This window comes from Xyrauchen texanus, chromosome 30 (genome assembly GCF_025860055.1).
Source record: "Xyrauchen texanus isolate HMW12.3.18 chromosome 30, RBS_HiC_50CHRs, whole genome shotgun sequence".
Classification (NCBI taxonomy): Eukaryota; Metazoa; Chordata; class Actinopteri; order Cypriniformes; family Catostomidae; genus Xyrauchen; species Xyrauchen texanus.
Window position 1 is genome coordinate 18,703,410 of NC_068305.1, and position 21,080 is coordinate 18,724,489.

The following is a 21,080-nucleotide window of genomic DNA, read 5'->3' on the forward strand; positions in this document are numbered from 1 at the left end:
TTACATTATTCAGCTGATTATTCGGTTATTAAGTCTTTCTAAAGGGAGGTCCACACTACGACATGGAATCCGGCTTGTATAGTATGGACTGGGTGAGGTTGTATGAATTGTCATCAAAAGTTCATTTCACATCCTTCCTTTAAAAACACAAACAAAACAGAAAAAAACTTACTCAACTCACATGGCAGTCCATCAACACTGGGGAAACTGGAAAGCAGTCAGATGATTTAACCACAGGTCTATAGGTTTTTTAAGAGAACACCCAGGATGTTAGGCTGTAGGTTGAATAGAAATGTAGCAAAGCATAATGAAGTGCTCTCTGCTGTGAGGTTTGATGCTAAATAAATAACATAAAATTTTGGTTCTGTAGATGAAAGAACAGTTATCTAAACTGGTGCCATACATTATTTTCACAAATGATTTAGCTATAAGCACCAAGAAGCAAAGCAAAATTCTTAGGCTATAGTTTTACTATAATGTTTACATATAGTCACATAATACTGGGGAAGTGTTGAAGAGCTCAATACCTTTGCATTTTGCCCAGCAATTACTGTTGTACTGGAAGTGGGCTCAGCAATTGTGTGTAATCTGACTCTCAGCTATCGCCTCCTTGTGGCCGCTGTGTTTCCTGGGACGCTGTGATTTCCTGGCTAGGGCTTTGATGAACGCTGTCTGGTCCATCGCTTCATTCCACTTTTCTTGGGAAATAATTTTTGTTGTTGTCCCCGTTTTGGCTCAAAGGAAAGTCCACTCGATGGATCTGAGCCAGGGACGGGCATAACTTTCTTTGCTGGCCCCCCTTTGTTGATCAGGACTTTCTTTTCTGATGAACAAACAAAACAATTACTAAAACATTCTGCAGATAGCGTATGAACACTGTTAGCTTAACGCGAGGCTTAACATTGCAACTAAAACACTTATTTCACATTATTCTTCAACTTATTCCATTAGAGGACTTGTGAGTAATCTAAATGACATAAATGCACAACAATTCAACAACAATATCCAGTCTGCCGTACCCTGTTGCTGTAAAAGGCCTTTTTCAGCAGTTTTGAGAAGGGGCATCTCAGTTTTGTTCTTGCCAGTGCTGTGCTTTGGTTCACACCGCTGCTGGAGTGGATTTTTAAGACAACACTCCACGATCCATTTATGCTGCATGGCCTCATTAGGGGTCATGCGCTTCTTGGGATCCCATCTGTATAGTGTGTTAATTCAAGGTCAGTACATTTAAAGATGGCAAATGGCCAGCAGAAAACACAATTCTATTGTATTGTCATCAGAGGGTGAACATACGTCAGGCAGCGCCTCATAAAGTCCAAGAAGGTTGCATCACTGGTTCTCAGAATACTGGCCAGAGGTCTAGTGCTGGGATATCTTTTAGGAAAATACACCATCTTGGGCATCCCCTTTGAATCTTTAATGGAACCCAACAAACATCATCACTTTAGCATAGTTCCAAAATAACACAACCAAAAATAACTGGAAAATCAGCCAAATTTGAACTCACCAAAGAGGCTCTCCCAAATTTCTGATTCTTGAGTAAAATCAGTAGGAGGCATACCAAGCACCTGATGAAGCACAATCATTACAAACTCCAACGTTAAGTGATTATTCATGTTTCTAAGTGCAGATTTGCTAGCCACACACTGCCTTTACCTCCAAAAAGGAGGCCAGTTGATCCAACTCGCTTTTCCCAGTAAAGATTGTCCGGCCAGTGTAGAGCTCTGCTATGACACAGCCAAAGCTCCACATATCTATGGCAGAGTCGTATGGCTGACGTAGGATCACCTCTGGTGCACGGTACCATCGGCTTCCAACGTAAGTCAAAACTACAATGTATATATATATATATAAAAAAAAGAAAAACCAAAGGTTAGAATAACAAATTGTAACCTTGAATAGAAATTAAACATGTATATAATGCACAAGTTCCATGCAGTCCACCTCATAACTGCAAATTACCTTTCCCTGAACACTTAATCTCACATGTTTAAGCCATCAAAAGCAAACTCACTTCTCTGATCCTCAAAGCAGCCGCATCCAAAATCAGTCACCTTGGTGTCAAATTTGTTGCCTTGGCACAACAGAATGTTCTCCTGTACACAGCAACATATGTATTTATTTCACTGCATCCAACACACCTCAATAGTGACTTAAATTTCAGTGACATCAAATAAAATAAAAGACAGTGCCATACACTTATAGTGTACCATTCCAAAAGTAAACAAATCAGAACTGTTTTTGTCAGCCAAGGTTGTTTGTGACTATGACAAATTAGGCTTTAGATAAAACAATTAGGCTTTGGATACTGGGCTATGTAAAGACGGTATAGCAGAAGGTTACCGACCAGGTAAATTTATGGGAGAAATCACAGTGCGCACTGTGTTGGCTGTAAGAATGGGAGTTCCACCTTTTTGTTAAAAGAGCCAGTTGCCTTTGTGGTAGAGTGTGTTTAATAGAAGCATTAACTTCTGTTCTATGCATGTGATGACCTGTTTTCAGTTTGCTAAGTGTCTGAGTTTATTCAGCATGTGAAGGAAAATGAAAGACAATGTATTGCATTGATAGAGTGTGTATTTTAACACACCATCTACACTGAATGCAAGCAACGTGACAGCTTTGTTGATTATGGGTTCGAATATCAACATGAATAGGCTACTAATCCAAATATGCATACTTGAACTGAACATCAATATTTAAACATTTACTAGTCATTATTATAATTTTTTTGGAGAATAATGATTCTATAATTTGGCCTACAGTGTATATACTTTTATGTACAACGTTTTTACTAGTCCATTGTAGAAAAATGGGAACCCACCTAAAAAGGGTTTTGCACTCAACAGGACTGGAAACACATGTTCAGTGCATGAATTATCTCTGATGGTCAAAATGATGTTGTCAACTCACAGGTTTGAGGTCACAATGGACAATCTTCTCTTTGTGAAGAGCCTGCAGGCACTCCAGTAATGAGCGGGCAAAGCGCTGGACTAGTGTCTTGCAGAAACCCTGATGATGTCTCTTTTTAAGGAGATCATATAGGCTTGATCTTTGCACAAACATAAAAAAACACACAAAATAAACTTATTGACAAATCAAACCAATCAGCGAGTCGGTCTCCATTTTAAATTCAAAGCAAGCTTTAAAACACTGATAGGACTACAATCATTAATCTTATGATTTACTGAAAATTATACTCTAACTTGGTCTCACCCCAAAAGCTCGAAGGTGATGCAGAGGTGGTTGCGGAAGATAAAGAACTCCTTCATGTGGACGACATTGAAGGAGTCGTCTTTGTCTTTCTCACGCAGAGCTTTCAAAAGGTGCACCTCAATCCCGGCAAATTTATTAATCCTGATACACAATACAGAAACATACTCCGTTAAACCTGAATGGTTACAACCGAACAGCAACAACCATTATGTGTTGTGTTTTGGGGCTACATTGAAGGAATATAAATGTAACTGTTTTGAGTGCAAATGCATTTACACCAAAACGCAAACAATTAAGAGGTATTCTCTTGACCTCTGTTCTTATGAAAAGCATCTCTACACGTTTAGAATTAAAGCAGGTAGGACACAAAGTGAGTTACCGCTCATCTCTGCGTATTATTTTCAGAGCAACCATCTCATTGGTCTTGTGATCCAGACATTTGAGCACTTGGCCAAATGACCCTTGACCAATCACATCCAGCACCTCATAACGATACGCAATGTGGTCATGAGCGACCTGTAAACAACACAACCAAGACATTTTATATACATTTTACAGCTACATCAACTATAGAATGTTTTTTTTTTTTTTTTAAAGCACTTAACTAAAGTTTATCTAACAATCAGCTGTAAAGATTAAAAATAATAAAGCATGGCATTGACAGTTACCTTAATGTAATGGCCATCCTCATTATCAAATCCAGAGTTATAGGGATTGTAAATAGACCCTGCGATCTTGTCAGCTTTCAGGCCAAGGTACCAGATCTCTGGGTATCCCATTATCTCATTCCGCTCAAAGTCAGTTAGCTTCTGTCCATAAAGCGTCAGGGCATCTGGCACAGTTAGGTGACAAAAGAGAATGTGGTTAATGTGGTTGAACATAGGAATGCGTTAGACAAGTTAAACAGTTAAATACTTTGTTTTGAATAGGTTGCAAATCATTTGGTATGTGATCCGCAGGGGAATATGTTTATAGGGATTATGTTTATTTAGCTATATAAAACATCTAAAAGTTCAAATTATTGAATATAATCAAACCAAATTACAAGCAATTCAAATCAATAAAATTATGTCATAAAACAAGTTGAACTTAAAAAACATGATTACAAGAAAATAGCCATTTATTTTGTTAACTTAGTACACAACAAATGAATTTTTCTCTACCTGCGGGACTCAAAGGTTCCACCTTCTCCTTGCCAAAGATGCGCTTTAGAAGGTTACTCTGTTTAGAGGTGTCTGACCTCTCATTCTGTTAAAAAAAAAAAAAAAATAAAGAATAATTAAAATAACACACACACACACACACCTTTATTTCAATTGTTCCTTCAATATTATTTTAGGAAAAAATACCTTTCTGAATAGTTAAATAAATAAGGCTTACAAAGAGTAGTAATTAATCTCTCACTAGAATGACTTGAATTAAATTATCTGTAACTGTACAGAAGAATTAGTGATGACAGGTTAAAATCAGGAGGGTGGATAAATCTTGAAAGGATGTTGGAGTTTAAGCAGGGTTAAGATTAAGTGTATTGTTTGTTTCAGCTGAAATGTTTCAAAAAGACAAGTGCAATGGAACTCACGGAGACATTCATCTGATGGATCTCCAGGTTATTGAGCTGGGGCTTAACACTGGGATGGCACAGAGATCCCCCAATCTGGTGAGTGGATGTGGTGGGCTTTCGAGCCGGTGGTGCTGGTTTATGAGCCAGCGGCGATCCATCATTCTGGTGAGTGGATGTGGTGGGCTTTCGAGCCGGTGGTGCTGGTTTATGTGCCAGCGGAGATCCATCATTCTGGTGAGTGGATGTGGTGGGCTTTCGAGCCGGTGGTGCTGGTTTATGTACCAGCAGAGATCCATCATTCTGGTGAGTGGATATAGTGGGCTTTCGAGCCGGTGGTGCTGGTTTATGTGCCAGCGGAGATCCATCATTCTGGTGAGTGGATATGGTGGGCTTTCGAGCCGGTGGTGCTGGTTTATGTGCCAGCGGAGGGAGAAGGCAGGTGGGCTAAAGAAGGGGAGCATGATCATGGTGAGTGATATATACAATGTCCTAACAGTGAGTAGCCTGATTATTGATCTTGCATTAAAGTATCTAGTTTTAATGAACATCTCTGAATAGCAAGAGACATTTTAATTAACTGATTTTAATAGCAAGAAACAACTTTTTATAAAAAAACAAAACTTTTAACAACTGCAAACCAACATTTGGCCCCAAGCAAACCCCTACTGAGTGGTAGTTTATATTAGGACAAAAGTGCAATTATTTAATATTATACTTATTCATATCAAATATAATATGTTTTTGTAATTATGGCCAACATTTTATTTAATTTTGATGTTTGTTAAATTTTTATTGCCAGAAAAAACAAAATCATACAAATCAAAGTTTAAAACAACAGAATTTTATTGTATTTAACAGGGTTACGAAATTGTCAAACCTCAAAAGAAAATAATACAGCCCATGTAATATTTAGTTTGACCTCCTGTGATTGACAACCAACATTTACTTGAAAAATTAAAGCGGTTTTGATAGATGTTTAAGTCTATTTATCTAAGATCGCTATTTTGTTCGTAGCAAGTTAATATATTGCAAACCTCTTGCTGCATCGGACGGGTCCACAGCTTTTTAAGCTTCGACCTGTTGTTCATCTCCCTTTATAAGAAGAAAGAAAAAGAAAAAAGATTAAGCATATTACATTTGGATGCCGCGACTTGATAACAATAATTCAAAATTAACGTTATTCATAAACGTAGGCTACTTACGGTGAGATGACCGATGCACGAGGACCAAATGCCTTTCTAAATGCTGTACTCATTTTTTCAGATACAAAAAGTGAGCTAAAACACTGCAAATATCCGTGAAGACTGATCTGCAAAAATTGTCTGAAACACTGTCACACTGCAATGTCATAATGCTAGTTCTTTTCGACCATGAGACGTCATGAATCTATGGAACCAAACAACGAGACGTCATGAATCTCACATAGTAACTAAAATTGTCAAACTATTTGGTCCATTATTTTGAGTTTTTATTGTAACAGTGCCCTCAGAAACTTTGACTTTTGAAATATATTTTTTTCCACTAGAGAAAACGCACCAGTATTTAATTTACCTGAAGTGCGCCACTAGCGCTACCAAACGGAATTGCAAAAATAACGTTTATTTTTATTTTAATAGCCGCGCCCCCAGCTCACGCCATTGGTTGAGTCAGTGACGGGTCTCTCAAAACAAACATAGGAATTTCCAAAGGGCTAGACACATGAATGTGTTCAGTTTTGTACACCCAAAAAGTTTAAATACTATTAGCTTTAAATCAATGGTTTTCTTTATGAAAACCATGTTAAAAAATGTGCCCCAAATACCAGTGCACCAGTTCTCTGAAAATATAAAGTGTTTACCTAAATAAAAAAGTAATACTAAAAGTAACTTTTTGGTCTTATTACATGAACACATCTGCTATTCAAAAATAAAAAACTTTAACGTTTACTCAAACCCAGTTGACAGGCAATGCATGATTACATGTATATAGTGGGATAAGGTATATTTATGTTTTGATACTCAAATAATAATAATAAACAAATAAATAAAATGTTTTTCAAGCATCCTAGCAAACAAAGACAACTAAAAGATTTTGCATCAGGGGAAGAAACAATTTAAGAATAGCATTATGGAAAACAAAAATCCCTTCAATCTTTGTTTATTAATGTGAATATTCACAGGGATCCCACAAAATAACATTTAAACCATATTCAAATCAAACCATAGTAATGGTTTAGTCATCAAATCATACCTATGGACTCATTCATATGGACTATTAAAGTCAGACTGAAAGGACACATCAAAGGCCAGGTTAGGATATCTGTGCTAGGAGTCCCAAAGTAAACTGCTGCTAACATGCTATTTTTTATATTTTTTTTTTATTGGCTAGTCACTTATCTTCTCCTTTAGCAATCTTCTTTGCTGTTTTGGGACATTAGTTTTGAAACAATGGGTGGGGAGGCCTGCATATTGGTGATTAGATTGAGCCATGAAAACACATAAGCTAAGATCCATTGAGAATTATGGAATAAACATTATATGCCGTGCATTTAACTGTTCAGAGCTGCATCTCGTTCAAGCCATTTTAGCATTAGCAACATGTTGCAGGTGGAAATACACCATTTTGGTGGAAAGTACAGAAAATACCCAGTACTGGATGTGACATTTGTACATGAATTAAGACAATTTACAATCCAAAATATTACATTAGAGATCATGTAAATCTATAATCAGCATTGTTTTAGCTGATATTTACCATTTTCAACTTAAAAATGGCATAATTAAAAACATGTTTAAACTAATGAATTATTCATTAAGCACACGTCATGGTTTTATTGTGAAAATGTATTTAGTCATCAGACACTTAAGAATAAAAATAATGAGTTTTGTTTGTATAAAAACAGTATCGTCTCTCTACACCAGTGGGGATTTCTTTAAGACTGCAAGGGAAGCTCAGCTTCCCCTATAATGTCAAAAAAATAATGGTCAAATATGTACTATTGTGTAAACAATTTATTGACTAAAAATGCATTAGAACACGTTCATCTCGAAGACGAGTTCGTTCAGAATCAGCTACATTACATATAGCAGGTCAGCTGACTCGATTTACTTCTCATACATTCCCGTAGCGTCAGTGCATTTCCCTGTTGAAGCCGAGCGTCCATTGACTTCAATGGGGCTGCTATGAACAGTTTTTTTCAGTGCTCCGAAAATAGACGGTCATTGGATAAATGCTGCGATTATGTCCCGCCCACAGACGCTCAGCGTCTCTGGGGGTGAATGAGGAGTGGGCTGGCCCGGACTCCGGGCTTCCGCGTGACGATTGGAGGATCTGTCGAAAGACTGCATCTCCTTTTGATTGACAGCGAATCTGACAGCGAATCTGTACTATAAGAAGTCACTGAAGCTATTTCGCGCTCAGTCCCATCGCGGATTTCTCAAGTGTAGTCGAAAGACAAACTGCTGCAACCTATTTCTTTATATTTGTTTGGCGAAATTGCTAGTCAATTTGCATAATACATTTCACACAATTATACACCACATTCCTTGTTTCAGTTTTACCAAGTTTAATATATTTTGTTTTAGAGCGTTCGTTCGTTCGCTTGTTCGTTCATTCATTCATTCATACAGTAGGCTAGGCTAGCGTCAGTACGGGTGAAACTGCGCACGATGGCAGACGGTGCTAATATTGTCGACCTGATTTTGGCGAAGCCATTTGAAAGTCTTCCTTACGAGGAAAAAATTAGAATTAAACAGCAGGGCAGATCAACACCTAAGATTGATTTAGTGCAAAAAATAGGGTAAATAAGTTTATAATGTAGGCCGAAAATGAGCTTCCCCTCTTTGAAAGACCAGCAGCCGCCACTGCTCTACACTAAATGTTCTCTGCTACAGATGTTGCACATGAACTCTTCATGTGCACAGAACCCACCATTAAATATTAGTTTTATCTATTTGATTCTCTGGTTAGTTGAATTCTCTCAACAGCACTTCGAAAGTCATAAAGCTGTCTTCAAGACCTAGACAGCAGATGACGCAGAAGAAAAGATGGACTGTCAACCCAGAAATGCAATAGTAGGCAAGATACTATATAGATTTATTTTTGTCCAGACCAAAACATCACACAAAAACTAAATGACACTCTATAGTATTTGAGAACACAATATGTAATAAATCGCTGTGAACTTCTACACAATGCAAAGCTTAATTTCTCAATTTAATGTACAACAGCCAATACAAGAAACTTGCCATTTGAATGACACCGAATAATGAATGACTCTCTTTGTCCACAGCTATGCAGTCATTTCAACACTTGAATCTTCTCTGGTCTTTTCATTTCACTGCAATCAAAAGACAATTACCTTAAAATTAGTAGGGTTTCCACTCCTTATGACCAAAGCATTTCCATGACTTTCCCATCGTAGGTCTCTATTTAAATTAATGGGAGAACGGCCAACCAAGAAGCTCTAACGCCCAGCGGTCAACGGATGTAGAAAGGAAGTCCTGCCTTACAGTTAAAAGAGCCAATCTTTTAGATACAGACATCACCTGTCAATCAACTAATTAACGCACATGTGCAATAACTATACAAGCCGGGAAAATAGCACGTTTCATTGTAATATGAGGAAAAGTAGCAAAATTTATGATTCCAATATTATCACATTTTATTGCTGATTTGAAATAGTTTCTTGAAATATGATCGTAATCTTGAGCAACCGTTTTTGAGATTTTGGTGCTCCCCCATTCAAGTGGATAGGAGTTGCACGGTCATGACTGGAAATAGCTTCCCAAGAGTGTTCCAAAGATGGCCGACAGTGGACTGACTTGCTAGAAAGACTTTGCTTGTACCAGTCCTTGGAATTTGTAGATTTAAAGAATTACACTTTTCTTTTTTTGTGCACATACCGTATGTCTCCAATAAGACAAAAAAAAAAACATCCTGAGATTTGAATGAATCTCAATAGAGGAATTGCTCAACAAGCAATGTCTAGCCAGTTAAATATTTTAGACAACAAACATTTCAATAACACTAGCTTTGCTAAGGGTTTGGTAGGTTCTGGCCCTGAGGGAGGGGGATTTCTTCTTGCGGCCAAACAGGGCTTGATCAGTTACAGATCCTGACACGAGCATCTCTTTCAGTTTATGGTGCCCAGATTTAGATTGCTTTAGACCATTAAAGGGGTATATACACACATATAACTTGTGCCATATAATCCAAGACTTTTGATTTTGACAACATATCACAGCTTGTACAAAAAATTTGCATAGTCAAGCTTTAACTTAAATCTGTGGATGCACCATCGAAAGGGGTTGACTTACAAACAGGGGTGGACTGGGAAGAGAAATAGTCCCAGGATTTAACATAGAAACTGGCAAACATTTCAGCTTTTCACAGCCCATTAGGCCCGTTTCTCGGATGGCCCGCCCGGTTCTCTCAATGGCAAGTCCGCCTCTGATCGGCCCCAAAGTGCGTCGGGCCACTGGGAAAATGCCCGCTATGCCAGATTACCAATCCAGCCCTGCTGAAAAACGTTTATCAAAGTATTCCCGAGCCCATGTTATGATATCCATTACAGACCCATGTCTGAGGAATCGGATATCACATGCATTCAGAAGTGGTCTTGCCCTTTACGTGCCGAGATTTGACCGGATTCCTTGAATCTTTTAAACATATTGAGCACTGTAGCAGGTGAAATGCCCAAAATCCTTCCAATTTGTCTTTGGAGAAGATTCTTCTCAAAGTGCTGGATTATTTGTCGATGCATCTGTCTGTAAATTGGCAAACCTCGACCCATCCTTGCACTTGAAGGTCTAGGCTGTTTTGAAGGCTTCTTATATACTATAACTCGACTGACTCACCTGTTTAACATCTCCTGTTTTACATTACTTTGTTATTTTAACTCGTCAGATTGGTATTAGTCCTAAATTGCCCTTTTTTGGAGCGTATTGCAATCATCTGATTTGAAATGAGTGTATATAATTAAAAATAAATTCAAATCACAAAAACATTGAATAATGTTTTGTATTGAATTAACAATTTCCTTTTTTGTTTTTATTAGCATTTTAAACTTTTTCAGAATTGGGGTTGTATATTGCATAGGTCATAAACTCACCGTAACAAGGTGTTCTTGTTCTTTGTCCTTTTTTTTTTTTTTTTTTAAAGAAAAGTAGGGACGAATCGAAATGCATTTTTGTGTTAATCAAGAATATGCCACAAATGGGGTGGATTGAGCTTAACATGTACTGTACCTGGTATACTCCTTTAACAGCTCAAATGAAGGGCTGTTACGAAGATGCAGCGAGGCAGGCAAGGAGAGCGGATCTAAGAGCAGGCTAACTTTATTTACAAACAAAAAGGGGAGGAGCAAAGCAAAATCACGGGAACAAAGGAAAACTGCCGCGAGGGGCAAAACAAGGTTGTAAGACACACGATGGCATAGAAAAAGGACTCGGGGAGAAAACGCAGACCAAGCAAAACAACATTCAACAAACGACAAAGGAAAGGGAAAACAAGCGGGTTTAAATAGACAGGACATGGTGATAACAAAATCACGAACAGGTGCGGACAATAACATTGTGCTGGCAGAGGGGGCCGGGAAAGATGGGAAATGTAGTTTTGACAGAGACAGTGAAACATGTGCGGACAACATGGAAGACATGACAGGGAGCGTGAACGGTAAAGCAGAAAACACGGGCGGAAAACAAGGGAGTGTGACATGGAAAAAGACTAGTGACGGGTGAAACAGAAAACACGGGCGGAGAACACGAAACACGGTGCAGACGACGCGAAACATGGTGCGGATGACGCGAAACACAGTGCAGGTGACACGAAACATGGTGCGGGTGACACGAAACCGTGACAAGGGCAAGGTTTTTTAGACATGAGGGCCTTTCAAACTGGTGGTACTAAAACCCATTTTAGGTACTTTTCCCCGGGTCGCTTTCACACCAAAGGAACTATAGTGCCTCAAAGCAGTTTTAGAGAAAATTTTTAGCTCCTACTTCGGGGTAGATACTTTTGGGGTGTATAGGAACTGTGGGAGGTGCTGCAGCTTGTGATTGGACAAAAACCAGCATTGAAAAAGAAGAGGAGCTCCACAGCCACTGTTACTAAACAAGCTGCAAGCCTGCTACGCAGAAGATTGTGCTAATTTTACAATCCAATTAACAGAAATAAAATATAACAAATTATCCAAAGAGAATCACCCATTTTACGTGTGTGTGTTCATCGTGAGAGACTTTTTGAGTTTTCATTACATCTGTACTGTGACTACAGAAAATAGGTTTATAGTGAATTTCAACATGTTGTCCGCTGAGTTCAGCATGTGCAGCGTGGTTTAAGCGTGCTTTTGTCACCTTTGCCATCCCCTCCGGCGGTAGCATGGAGCACCGCATGCACACATTGTGCCTAGTTTAACCTATAACCTGAAGCTGCATCCGAAAACCTGCAAATTCTGCCTTCAGAGGCTGTACAAGAATGGATGAAGTTAGGATGAAATAAGGTGCTTTTTAAACAGTTCAGTTCATCCAAAAACAGTTGTTTAAACCATTAACTAATAAGGCAGCTGCCTACGTTTGCCAATGCACACAGTTCACATAAAACAGCCCTAAACAAACAAAAGTGTAGCCCCGATCCCGGTGTGCTCCATCGGAGCTGTTGATTTTGTAATTGTTGTTGTTATTGCTATTAAACCTGCGTGCAAATAAAAATGATAGATACTAGATGACATCACTATGGTGGTTGTGTTATTTTTCCCCCACACGTTTTCTGGCAAGTCCCACCTCCTCCATTCGCATTAGCTACTAAGAGCTACTTACAAGCTGTCTGTGATAGCACAGTTGAGAAGTCGTTCATATAGCCTTAGTAACTTATTAACCTTATGCGCCAGAGAAACTAGCTCGCAGCCATCTTGAAAATGTTGTCTCGTAACTTCCGTTCTAGCGGTTCTATATAGATATCTATGGTGTTGATATCAAAGTTTAATGAGCTGTCAAAAGTTATCATGAGTATTTTAAAGTGTTCAGGGGGTGTCTTAACAACTGGTAGCAGACCAGGGAAATTTTAAAACAAGAGAACTACATTAATAAATACACAAAGATCTTACCTTAACAATGTGGAGTACTGATATTCATCTATGCTCATGAAACTCGAAGAGAAAACACAAAGTCATTAAAAATATCTCATCTGGACATGCCTGACTATCATCTCGTGTCATTCACCCATGGTGTTATTGATAAGGTAAACATGTAAAAAACAGTGGCGGCCTGTGCATTTTAAGTCTAGGCCTTCAGTGCGATTCGTGTCATTTAGAAAACAGTTTCACAATGAATAAGACACCTTATGCCATCATTCTTATGTGGCAGTCATCTAATAATACCAATTGACATTTTAAAAACACATCCACGCACGAAAGCCAAAATCAAGGAGGTCCAATACCAAGAAAAAGCTCTCTAATAATATTTGCGATTTAAATGTTGCTTGCAATAAAATGTTTCGTCAAGGTACATGATTACTTTTCAAAACTTGAACAGACACGGAATGCTCCAGCAGCTTAATTTAGACTTAGAAAACTACTGATGTTGCTATTGCATTGGAAAACGCACTTACCAATTTGCTTGAATTGATAATCAGTCCTCCTTTCCAGTTTAATTAATCAATCACATGATCATGCAGAACATCTCAGGTTTTTAAATCCATAAAGATCTCTTTCTCAATGGTGATGACCGCAAGATCTCACGCTCTTCGCTTTCAAACGTTTAACGGACATAACTTAAAAGCATAATTGCGTCACTCAAGGCCAGCTAGAAGGCTTGGACTGGGACCACACCCACCAAGAACAAATAAATCAACCTGATTGGCTGATGAATCTCACAATCTGACTTTAGATGCCTATTCACTGCAGTGTTGGGGTATTCTGCAGAAATTCTGAAGGCCTAACGGAGTGGAGCTCAAACTCACACGCTGCTTCTGCCAAGGAGCTCGGCTTCGGGCATGCGATTTGTGAAAGAGCCGAGGCATTAATTCTGATTGGATAAACTTTTTGTTTTTTGCCATTCGTTTGTAGATGAATTAGATGTAGAAAGCGATTGGAAATACACAGGCAAAGAGGTGAATGAGAATGAAAGGATGAAAAAAATATTTATTTATTAGGCATGATAAGCCTGCAGAGAAGGCTTTGCTGGCCCTGAGAAATCACCACTGGTAAAAATTAACATTTATAGAGACAGAAAAAACACCTCACAAGCATTTTCACATAGTAAAGGGGTGATGTAGACTCACACCTTCAACTCTTGGGGACAAATACTTTTTGTGCTCCCATACATAATCCATTTTGATCTACTCTTCTTAGTAGCTTCAATACAAACAGGAAGTTAGAAGAGCGCGGAAAAGGGGCGGGGCTTAATAAGGTGAATAAGTTGCAGAAAAACAAACAGCCAATAAGTTCAAAGTTCAGTGTGAATTGTAAATGGTTAACATTAGACAAAACCAAACTATCACATGCATTTAAATCAGCTGTTTAAAGCTTTATCAATTAATATTATAATAGGGGTGATTTAATATCGCAGCTTCCAGTGTATGTACGTGTTTTTGCTCCCTTCTGTTCTATACTGATAGACCTATTTCCTATAAAGTATATTCCATACAGCTAAATATACAATATGTCACTTAATTTGTCACTTCTTTACTATAAGTTATCATAAAATTAATTGTTCAATTAGTATTTTCCTTATTAAAAAATAATATTATTTCAAATGAACAATTAGAACAAAGAAGTTTTTACCCCCAAAAATGTATTATCTCATCATTTACTAACCCTTATGCCATCCCAGATGTGTATGACTTTCTTCTGCGGAACACAAATGAAGATTTTCAGAACAATATTTCAGCTCTGTAGATCCAACAATACATATTCTCTCATGGGATGTGATGTTACCTTGATATGTTACCGGTATATTCTTATATCTAGCATACAGTGAAAATGGATTTGGGAGCCAGGCAAAATCGATTTGTCATAAAAAAATAATCATTCATATCACTCATTATTGTTCAGGACAAAATGATGTCACATATAACAAATTATTTGCTTCCCAGTAAATTTATTCTGCCATTTACTATTAAGAAAATGAATAACACAAATAGTTTTTCTACTGTCGGAATGGCAAAGTGCCAGGTGGATAAGTTAACCATCCAATCAGAAGCCGTCGTCAAGCTAGTGACATATAGACAACTTTCGTCCAATCATTTCACGTCTAAATATCAATAGCGGGAGTTCGCATTAAGTGTGTGTTCATTGTGAAATGGAGCAAATAAACCTGCAGTTTATCCATGTTGGATAATCTGATAATCAGAAGTACACTGGTTCGAACCCCACAGCCACCACCATTGTGTCCTTGAGCAAGGCACTTAACTCCAGGTTGCTCCGGGGGGATTGTCCCTGTAATAAGGGCTTTGTAAGTCGCTTTGGATAAAAGCGTCTGCCAAAATGCATAAATGTAAAATGTAAAAATGTTAACTTGTGCCTCAGTTTATAAACTGATGGTCTTGTCCGATTATGACATTGTTTGAAATCTAACACCAACTCTGATCTTAAAGTACTGAAATGACACCATTTCTTATACTTTGGGTCCCGGGTCTGTTTAACATCTTCAGTGACACGATGACTTTACAATTTGAAGATTGGCTCTTTTATTTAGATGGCCGGAGTTTTGACAGATGACGTAAATCATCAGTGCATTATTATCGTCAGCGCTAGTATTGAGATATTTTGGTTGGAGTTTGTTGCTTTGTATATCTAAAATCCATGGTCAGACACATCTCAGAGAGCACAGGTGACAGCAAATTAGTACTGCTAATGTCAGCGGCCATGACACTGAACGAACAATCGTTATTATAGTTCAAAAGGGCAAACAGTGGAAGTTATCATATTATGCAAGATACAAAAAAAACGGCAAATCTGCAAATTCGTTTGTCATCTGCCACCGTGACTGCAAGTGGACTTTTGAAGCTGAAATAATGGGATTGTACATGCTCTTTCAATCAGCAAGTGAGGAACTTATTATACCTTATTATATTGTTATTATACCAACTTTCTTGGCAAGGAGGATTGATTGTATGTGTCACGCTCAGGTACCGGAGAGAAGGCTACTAATGTTACATTAGGTAAGACACAAAGTTTTATTTTCACAACTTGTAAATTAACTTGTTAATAGCAATTAGCTGTGGGATCTGTGCCGATGGGGTTCAACCGGGTATGTGTGTCCCGGCCGGGTCCAGATTTAAAATAATAGACGGGTCTGGGTCGGTTCCGGATAGCACATTTCCAGGTCTCTTTGGGTTTGGGCACACATTTTTGGACTCATGAAGAACTCCAAACCGTTCACCACAAGCCCTTCAGAGCTTTAAAATATCATCAGAGTGTAAAATTAATCAAACCCTCTTTTTGCAGTTTGAACAAATAGTTTTAGTCTGGTAGTCAGCAGTCTGGTACAGTTAGTTACACTATTAGACACAGTAACCTATTGCATACCAACATGACAAACCATTTCACCAAATATTGAAATGACAATGGGCAACAGTGGGTAATTTTGGCTATTTGTTTTTCTGATGTTGATCTACATTAATGTCACTATTTAGACTTAACCAACAAACATGGCCCTTTGGGGCCCATGTGGGGACACTGTGGGCAGAACCTTTGGCGTGAAATGTGGGGCACGTGTGTGTGGGTCCTAGGTTGCCTATTAAAGCCTGTAGACTGATTTTCACAGGAAGGGAGTGGGTCGCTTTTGCCAGGAAAATCCAAAGGATGTGTTGTTTATGCGCGCTCCCAAGAGCCTTGCCTCAGACAGTAGCTTCTCTTCCAAAATTCAACAGCGAATGCAAACTCAGAGTTAGCCAAAATCCCATCTGGCTAAGCAGGAATGTGATTGTGGTCAAGCAAAAACTAGAGTCAACATCGGCAGGGCATTTGATTCCTGGAGGGACCTTCGTTCGGTTTTGGGGATCAAAACTGACCCTGAATTGGTGTTCTTATTGGACATGTAAGCTTACATAACTGCAAAGCATGTGAAATATAGTGCCATAAGGATTGATCGGGGTAACTTGATCTTGCCTGAACAGTAACTGTCATAAACAATGTTAACCTGTAATTATTCAGCATGGTAAACTACAATAACACTTGGTTATACAGAAAATATATACAATCTAATATTATAAAACAATAGTGCCTCAATATATCAAAATTTGACAGTTGTGATGGAATCACAACTATTTATAATGTGCAGTCTATTTTAGAAACAGCTACTGTCATCATCCACCAAATTTAGCTAACAGCTATTGATAAAGCTGACTAGCTAGCTAACGCCAACATACGCTATCGTATAAATGCCGTCAATGTATCATGCAAATAAAAGTGATTACTTCAAACTACAGTCTCGCATAGTCAGACCTATTTCCACACTTTGTTTTAGCACTGTTCCAGCACTGGAGAGTCAAATATAATATACAGTCTCAAAGCTTGTAGTAAAACAATCACAACTGTGTAATTTTAATTATGCTACCTCATCTGTCAGCATGATGTCGTTGAATCACATTCAGTCTCTTTGTACGTTATGTCATTGTTTTGGCTGATGCTTGCATCCCTATGGAGTGTGTGCAGGAGCACGAGCAACAGGTAGCTGCTGCAGTTCACTTAACGGCCACAAGTGTCATTAATAACAAGGGTTTCTGAATCTTACATACTGCACCTTTAACAAATAAAAATAGTTTGGTCTTACTTTGTACCTGCAGAAAACCACAACATTACTATTAATGCATATGCAGAATAATTGCACTTGTTGAAAGTAGCCGTTATAAATTAACAGTTTCAAATACTTACATTTATTCAATATTAAGAATATATATATTTAAAATTGAGTACAAAACTGATCATGGATTAAATACCAAGTAAAATTTATTTTATAAAACAGAACAATAATCACTTAGAAGGTTCTGAGAAGGTTATTTTTTGGTTATAAAAATAAAACCAAAAAATAACCAAGAGAGAGAACGTTCTGCATGTCTAAAAAAAAACATCCCTGCAATGTTCTGGGAAGGTTATTTTTTGGTTACAAAAAACCTAGAGCATTATTGTTATTATTATTTGGTTCCCCAAAAAAATAACCAAATGTGAACCAGCAGGGAATGTTAGGGAACATTATGTGTTTGATGGGAGGTTAGTAGGTTTGCTCTTGGTCCTGGACTGTTTATGCCAGGGGTCAGACTACGTCACGCTTGTCACCATTGGTACGCGGAGGGGTAATCACTGGCACGTGAGCAATTTCAATTTCATGCTTGCACCTGGATACCGATCTGCATTTTCAGGTAATTCAACCGGTTTAATTAAGTTAGGAGCTATACATAAAGTGTGAGAATTAAGCTGCGTTAGTCAACAGAAACAAACTGCAACACATATCACACACATACAGTGGTGTTCAGAAGAGTCACATTGGAAATCTGGGATTTAAAATCTAATTAAAACTTGAGCCCTATTTTTCTGCAACATTTAGTATAAGATTTGGCTAATGGAATAATATATTATGTATTTCAAATGAGTCCCATATACACACGTTATTTTTTTATTTTTTTACTGTTTTCTAAGGGGTTCTTTCTTTTAGAATAGTCGATTACCAAATGTCCATTTAAACATCAGTGAATTAGTCGTTGTGCACATCCCTAGTCTAAAATGATGACTCAGTATATTTTTTCCTCTTATTCAAAACCTTTTTGTTTTTGCAATTTGCCTAATCTACTTCTTCAGATGCTGTGAAAACGGAAACAGCAATGTGCAAAAGGGACTTTTAGTTTGTATTACCTCAGTTTAGTTCATCTTGTTTTTTGGTCAAAACTATACAAATGTCAGCTGTAAAAAGGTCTAGCCTTGTTGAGCCACAGCCAAACATATTCTGTCATTTGGCGTTTACAATTAAATTCTAACTTTTGATTTTGTTCCCCTTCTAAGGTCTTATTGCATATGTACATTACATACTGTACCTATGACTGCTTTGCAGACCAGCATATCCCCAATGGCCAACGTCTGGCCAGAGCAACGCCAGCACAATTGCTGAGTGGGGTGGTTAGCATGCGCACAAGGATTCATCTTGTGTTTGTGGATGTGTTGGGACCCCCAACTGTTGCCTGCTACTTTGCCTAAATTGAGGAAATAATATATTAGTGTATTCAGAAGACAGAAACTAACTGTAATGGAAAATGTAATACACTTGTGATTATAGAATATGGTATTTGAAGAAATCAAATGTACCATTTCACTATAGCAGGCCTCCTCCTTAAGCCTATTTTCGACCATTCCGAGGTCCTGCAAGTTGCACAGCAGCAAATGGATGCCCTCTGGCAGGACTGTATCTGGAGAGGTGCGATTTGTCAAAGATAATAAAAGCTGCTTGATCACAGCCACCTCTTCTTTTAAATGTTCGAGCTGACTTATTATGTGCCGTTCTGCTGACACAGGCAGAGAAAGAGACAGACAGTGTCTAACACAGAGAGAAAAATAGATAGGCAGGCAGACAGACAGAAAGACAAAGAGAGAGAGAGAGAGAGAGAGAGAGAGAGAGAGAGAGAGATAATATAATCTTTTGGAAAAATTTAACAAAAATATGAGTGCTAATTAATTACTGTTCATTTATAGTTGTGTATTTTTGCTTCATTTGTGCAATGGTTTACTTTAATTTGTGGAAATAATGCAACAATATAATTTTTTTCCATTTTTTTTACGGTGATACAAGAAAGCTTAAAACCAGTGCTTATGAGTAATTGTCTGCATTCTTGATGACTCGAGTGTAGAAGAGGCTGGTGGGACTGGTGGAAATGGTGGGATCGGTACCGATCGCTTCCGAGGGATGATAATGTCTTCTTCTTCAGAAACTGGCACTCTGGGTACCGTGAGTTTGGTCTGGTGTAAATAAAAATAAATAAAATTTTACAAACAAACTTTCACAATAATGAAATATCTTAATTATGTATGTTAGTGATTGTAAAAGATTATGTAAACACAATGTTAATTAGTTTTAGACAGAAAGAGAATGAGGTACTTGAGTATTTTCATTTTACGCTACCTCTACTTCACTACACTTCAGAGAGAAATATTATGCTTTGAAATATTCTTCAGGCACTCTTAGATCAACATATCATATCATTGATGAACTATAGTAAATAGCTGTCTGTGGATTCCTTGACTGTCTACCCTAACAATTGCTCTGTATTTTGGCACAAATACCACTCACAATCTGACACAGTGTACACTTCAGATGATATGTTGTGTTAGTTGTGAGTTAAACACAACAGCTGCAGCATTACAAAGTAAGCAATCCAGGGACTAATGAAACATCTGCTCAGCTACAGTGAATCATGAACTTGTTCCAGAGTGGAAACCTCCTTAACAAAGTCATGCAGGTATTGATTGGGATCGCGTGGCTTGCTGTTTCCACAAAAAAACCTATCACAAATGGATCCTTTCAAAAGTGAATTTACCCAAAATTGGCCAAAGTTGCTTTGGAGAACTTTTGAATAATCGCAGTCCATCTTTGCTCACCTGCAACATGACTGTGTCAGTCTGTGACAGCAGTCCATCTTTGCTCACCTGCAACATGACTGTGTCAGTCTGTGACAGCAGTCCATCTTTGCTCACCTGCAACATGACTGTGTCAGTCTGTGACAGCAGTCCATCTTTGGTTTGGAGCAAATCTTCCAGTATGCCAAAAAGGACATATTCCCCACCATCAATTGTTTTCACCTCATGTGAATGTGATGTTTTCATTCTTCGTTCTTGAACATTTTGGAAGTGTGGATGTATTTATATAAAATTTTAAGTAGACTATCAGCTGTATTTTGTGTCACTCCAGACTGTACCACCCGCTGACGCAGTTCATCAGGCAAGTCATCAAAGTTGTCATGAGCGTCACTGAAAAAATCTTCTTCCTCACTGAAGTTGCGGAGATGGTCACTGAATCTGTCATCGCCACTGTCCTCGCCATTTTCGTTCGATGTCATTGTTGTCTTCTACAGAGATGGTATCACAAGTCATGTATTCATCACGTGTTTATTTCTTCATAATTTGCCCATGCACCTACACAAAAACTGAATAATCCACCATGTATCATGAAGAAAGATGAAAGGAACATTAACAAGGAACATTTTATGTAAATGTATTCATTACATTACACATTTTTGAAGCTTAAAAAAATCAGTACAGAAACTGGAACAATTTTATTCTAAAATATATTTTTGGTTTGTATTTGCTTAGTTTATATCCTCCCCGCCATTACTGGTATGTGTG

General features: G+C 38.0%; 1 protein-coding gene across 1 annotated transcript; it reads right to left on the bottom strand.

Annotated features, from left to right (window-relative positions):
- Nucleotides 1-650: 650 nt before the first annotated feature.
- Nucleotides 651-20,794, bottom strand: LOC127623908 (dual specificity tyrosine-phosphorylation-regulated kinase 4-like). The gene is made up of 14 exons (XM_052098500.1): nt 20,654-20,794; nt 20,337-20,453; nt 4,793-5,218; nt 4,377-4,461; nt 3,882-4,045; nt 3,593-3,729; nt 3,214-3,354; nt 2,911-3,049; nt 2,015-2,096; nt 1,657-1,829; nt 1,508-1,568; nt 1,294-1,414; nt 1,020-1,195; nt 651-823 (listed from the first exon to the last, which is right to left on the bottom strand). The coding sequence occupies exons 1-14, from the start codon at nt 20,792-20,794 to the stop codon at nt 651-653; spliced, it is 2,136 nt and encodes a 711-aa protein (XP_051954460.1).
- Between the last annotated feature and the right edge of the window lie 286 nt (nt 20,795-21,080).

What these genes read in the sequence shown, in the direction of transcription:
- LOC127623908 (XM_052098500.1), bottom strand. Translation starts at nt 20,794, where the DNA reads ATGACATCGAACGAAAATGGCGAGGACAGTGGCGATGACAGATTCAGT. An exon ending in AACTGGCCTCCTTTTTGGAG is followed by an intron (nt 1,569 to 1,656) that starts GTAAAGGCAGTG and finishes GTGCTTCATCAG; the next exon opens with GTGCTTGGTATGCCTCCTAC. An exon ending in TTTATGAGGCGCTGCCTGAC is followed by an intron (nt 1,196 to 1,293) that starts GTATGTTCACCC and finishes CACACTATACAG; the next exon opens with ATGGGATCCCAAGAAGCGCA.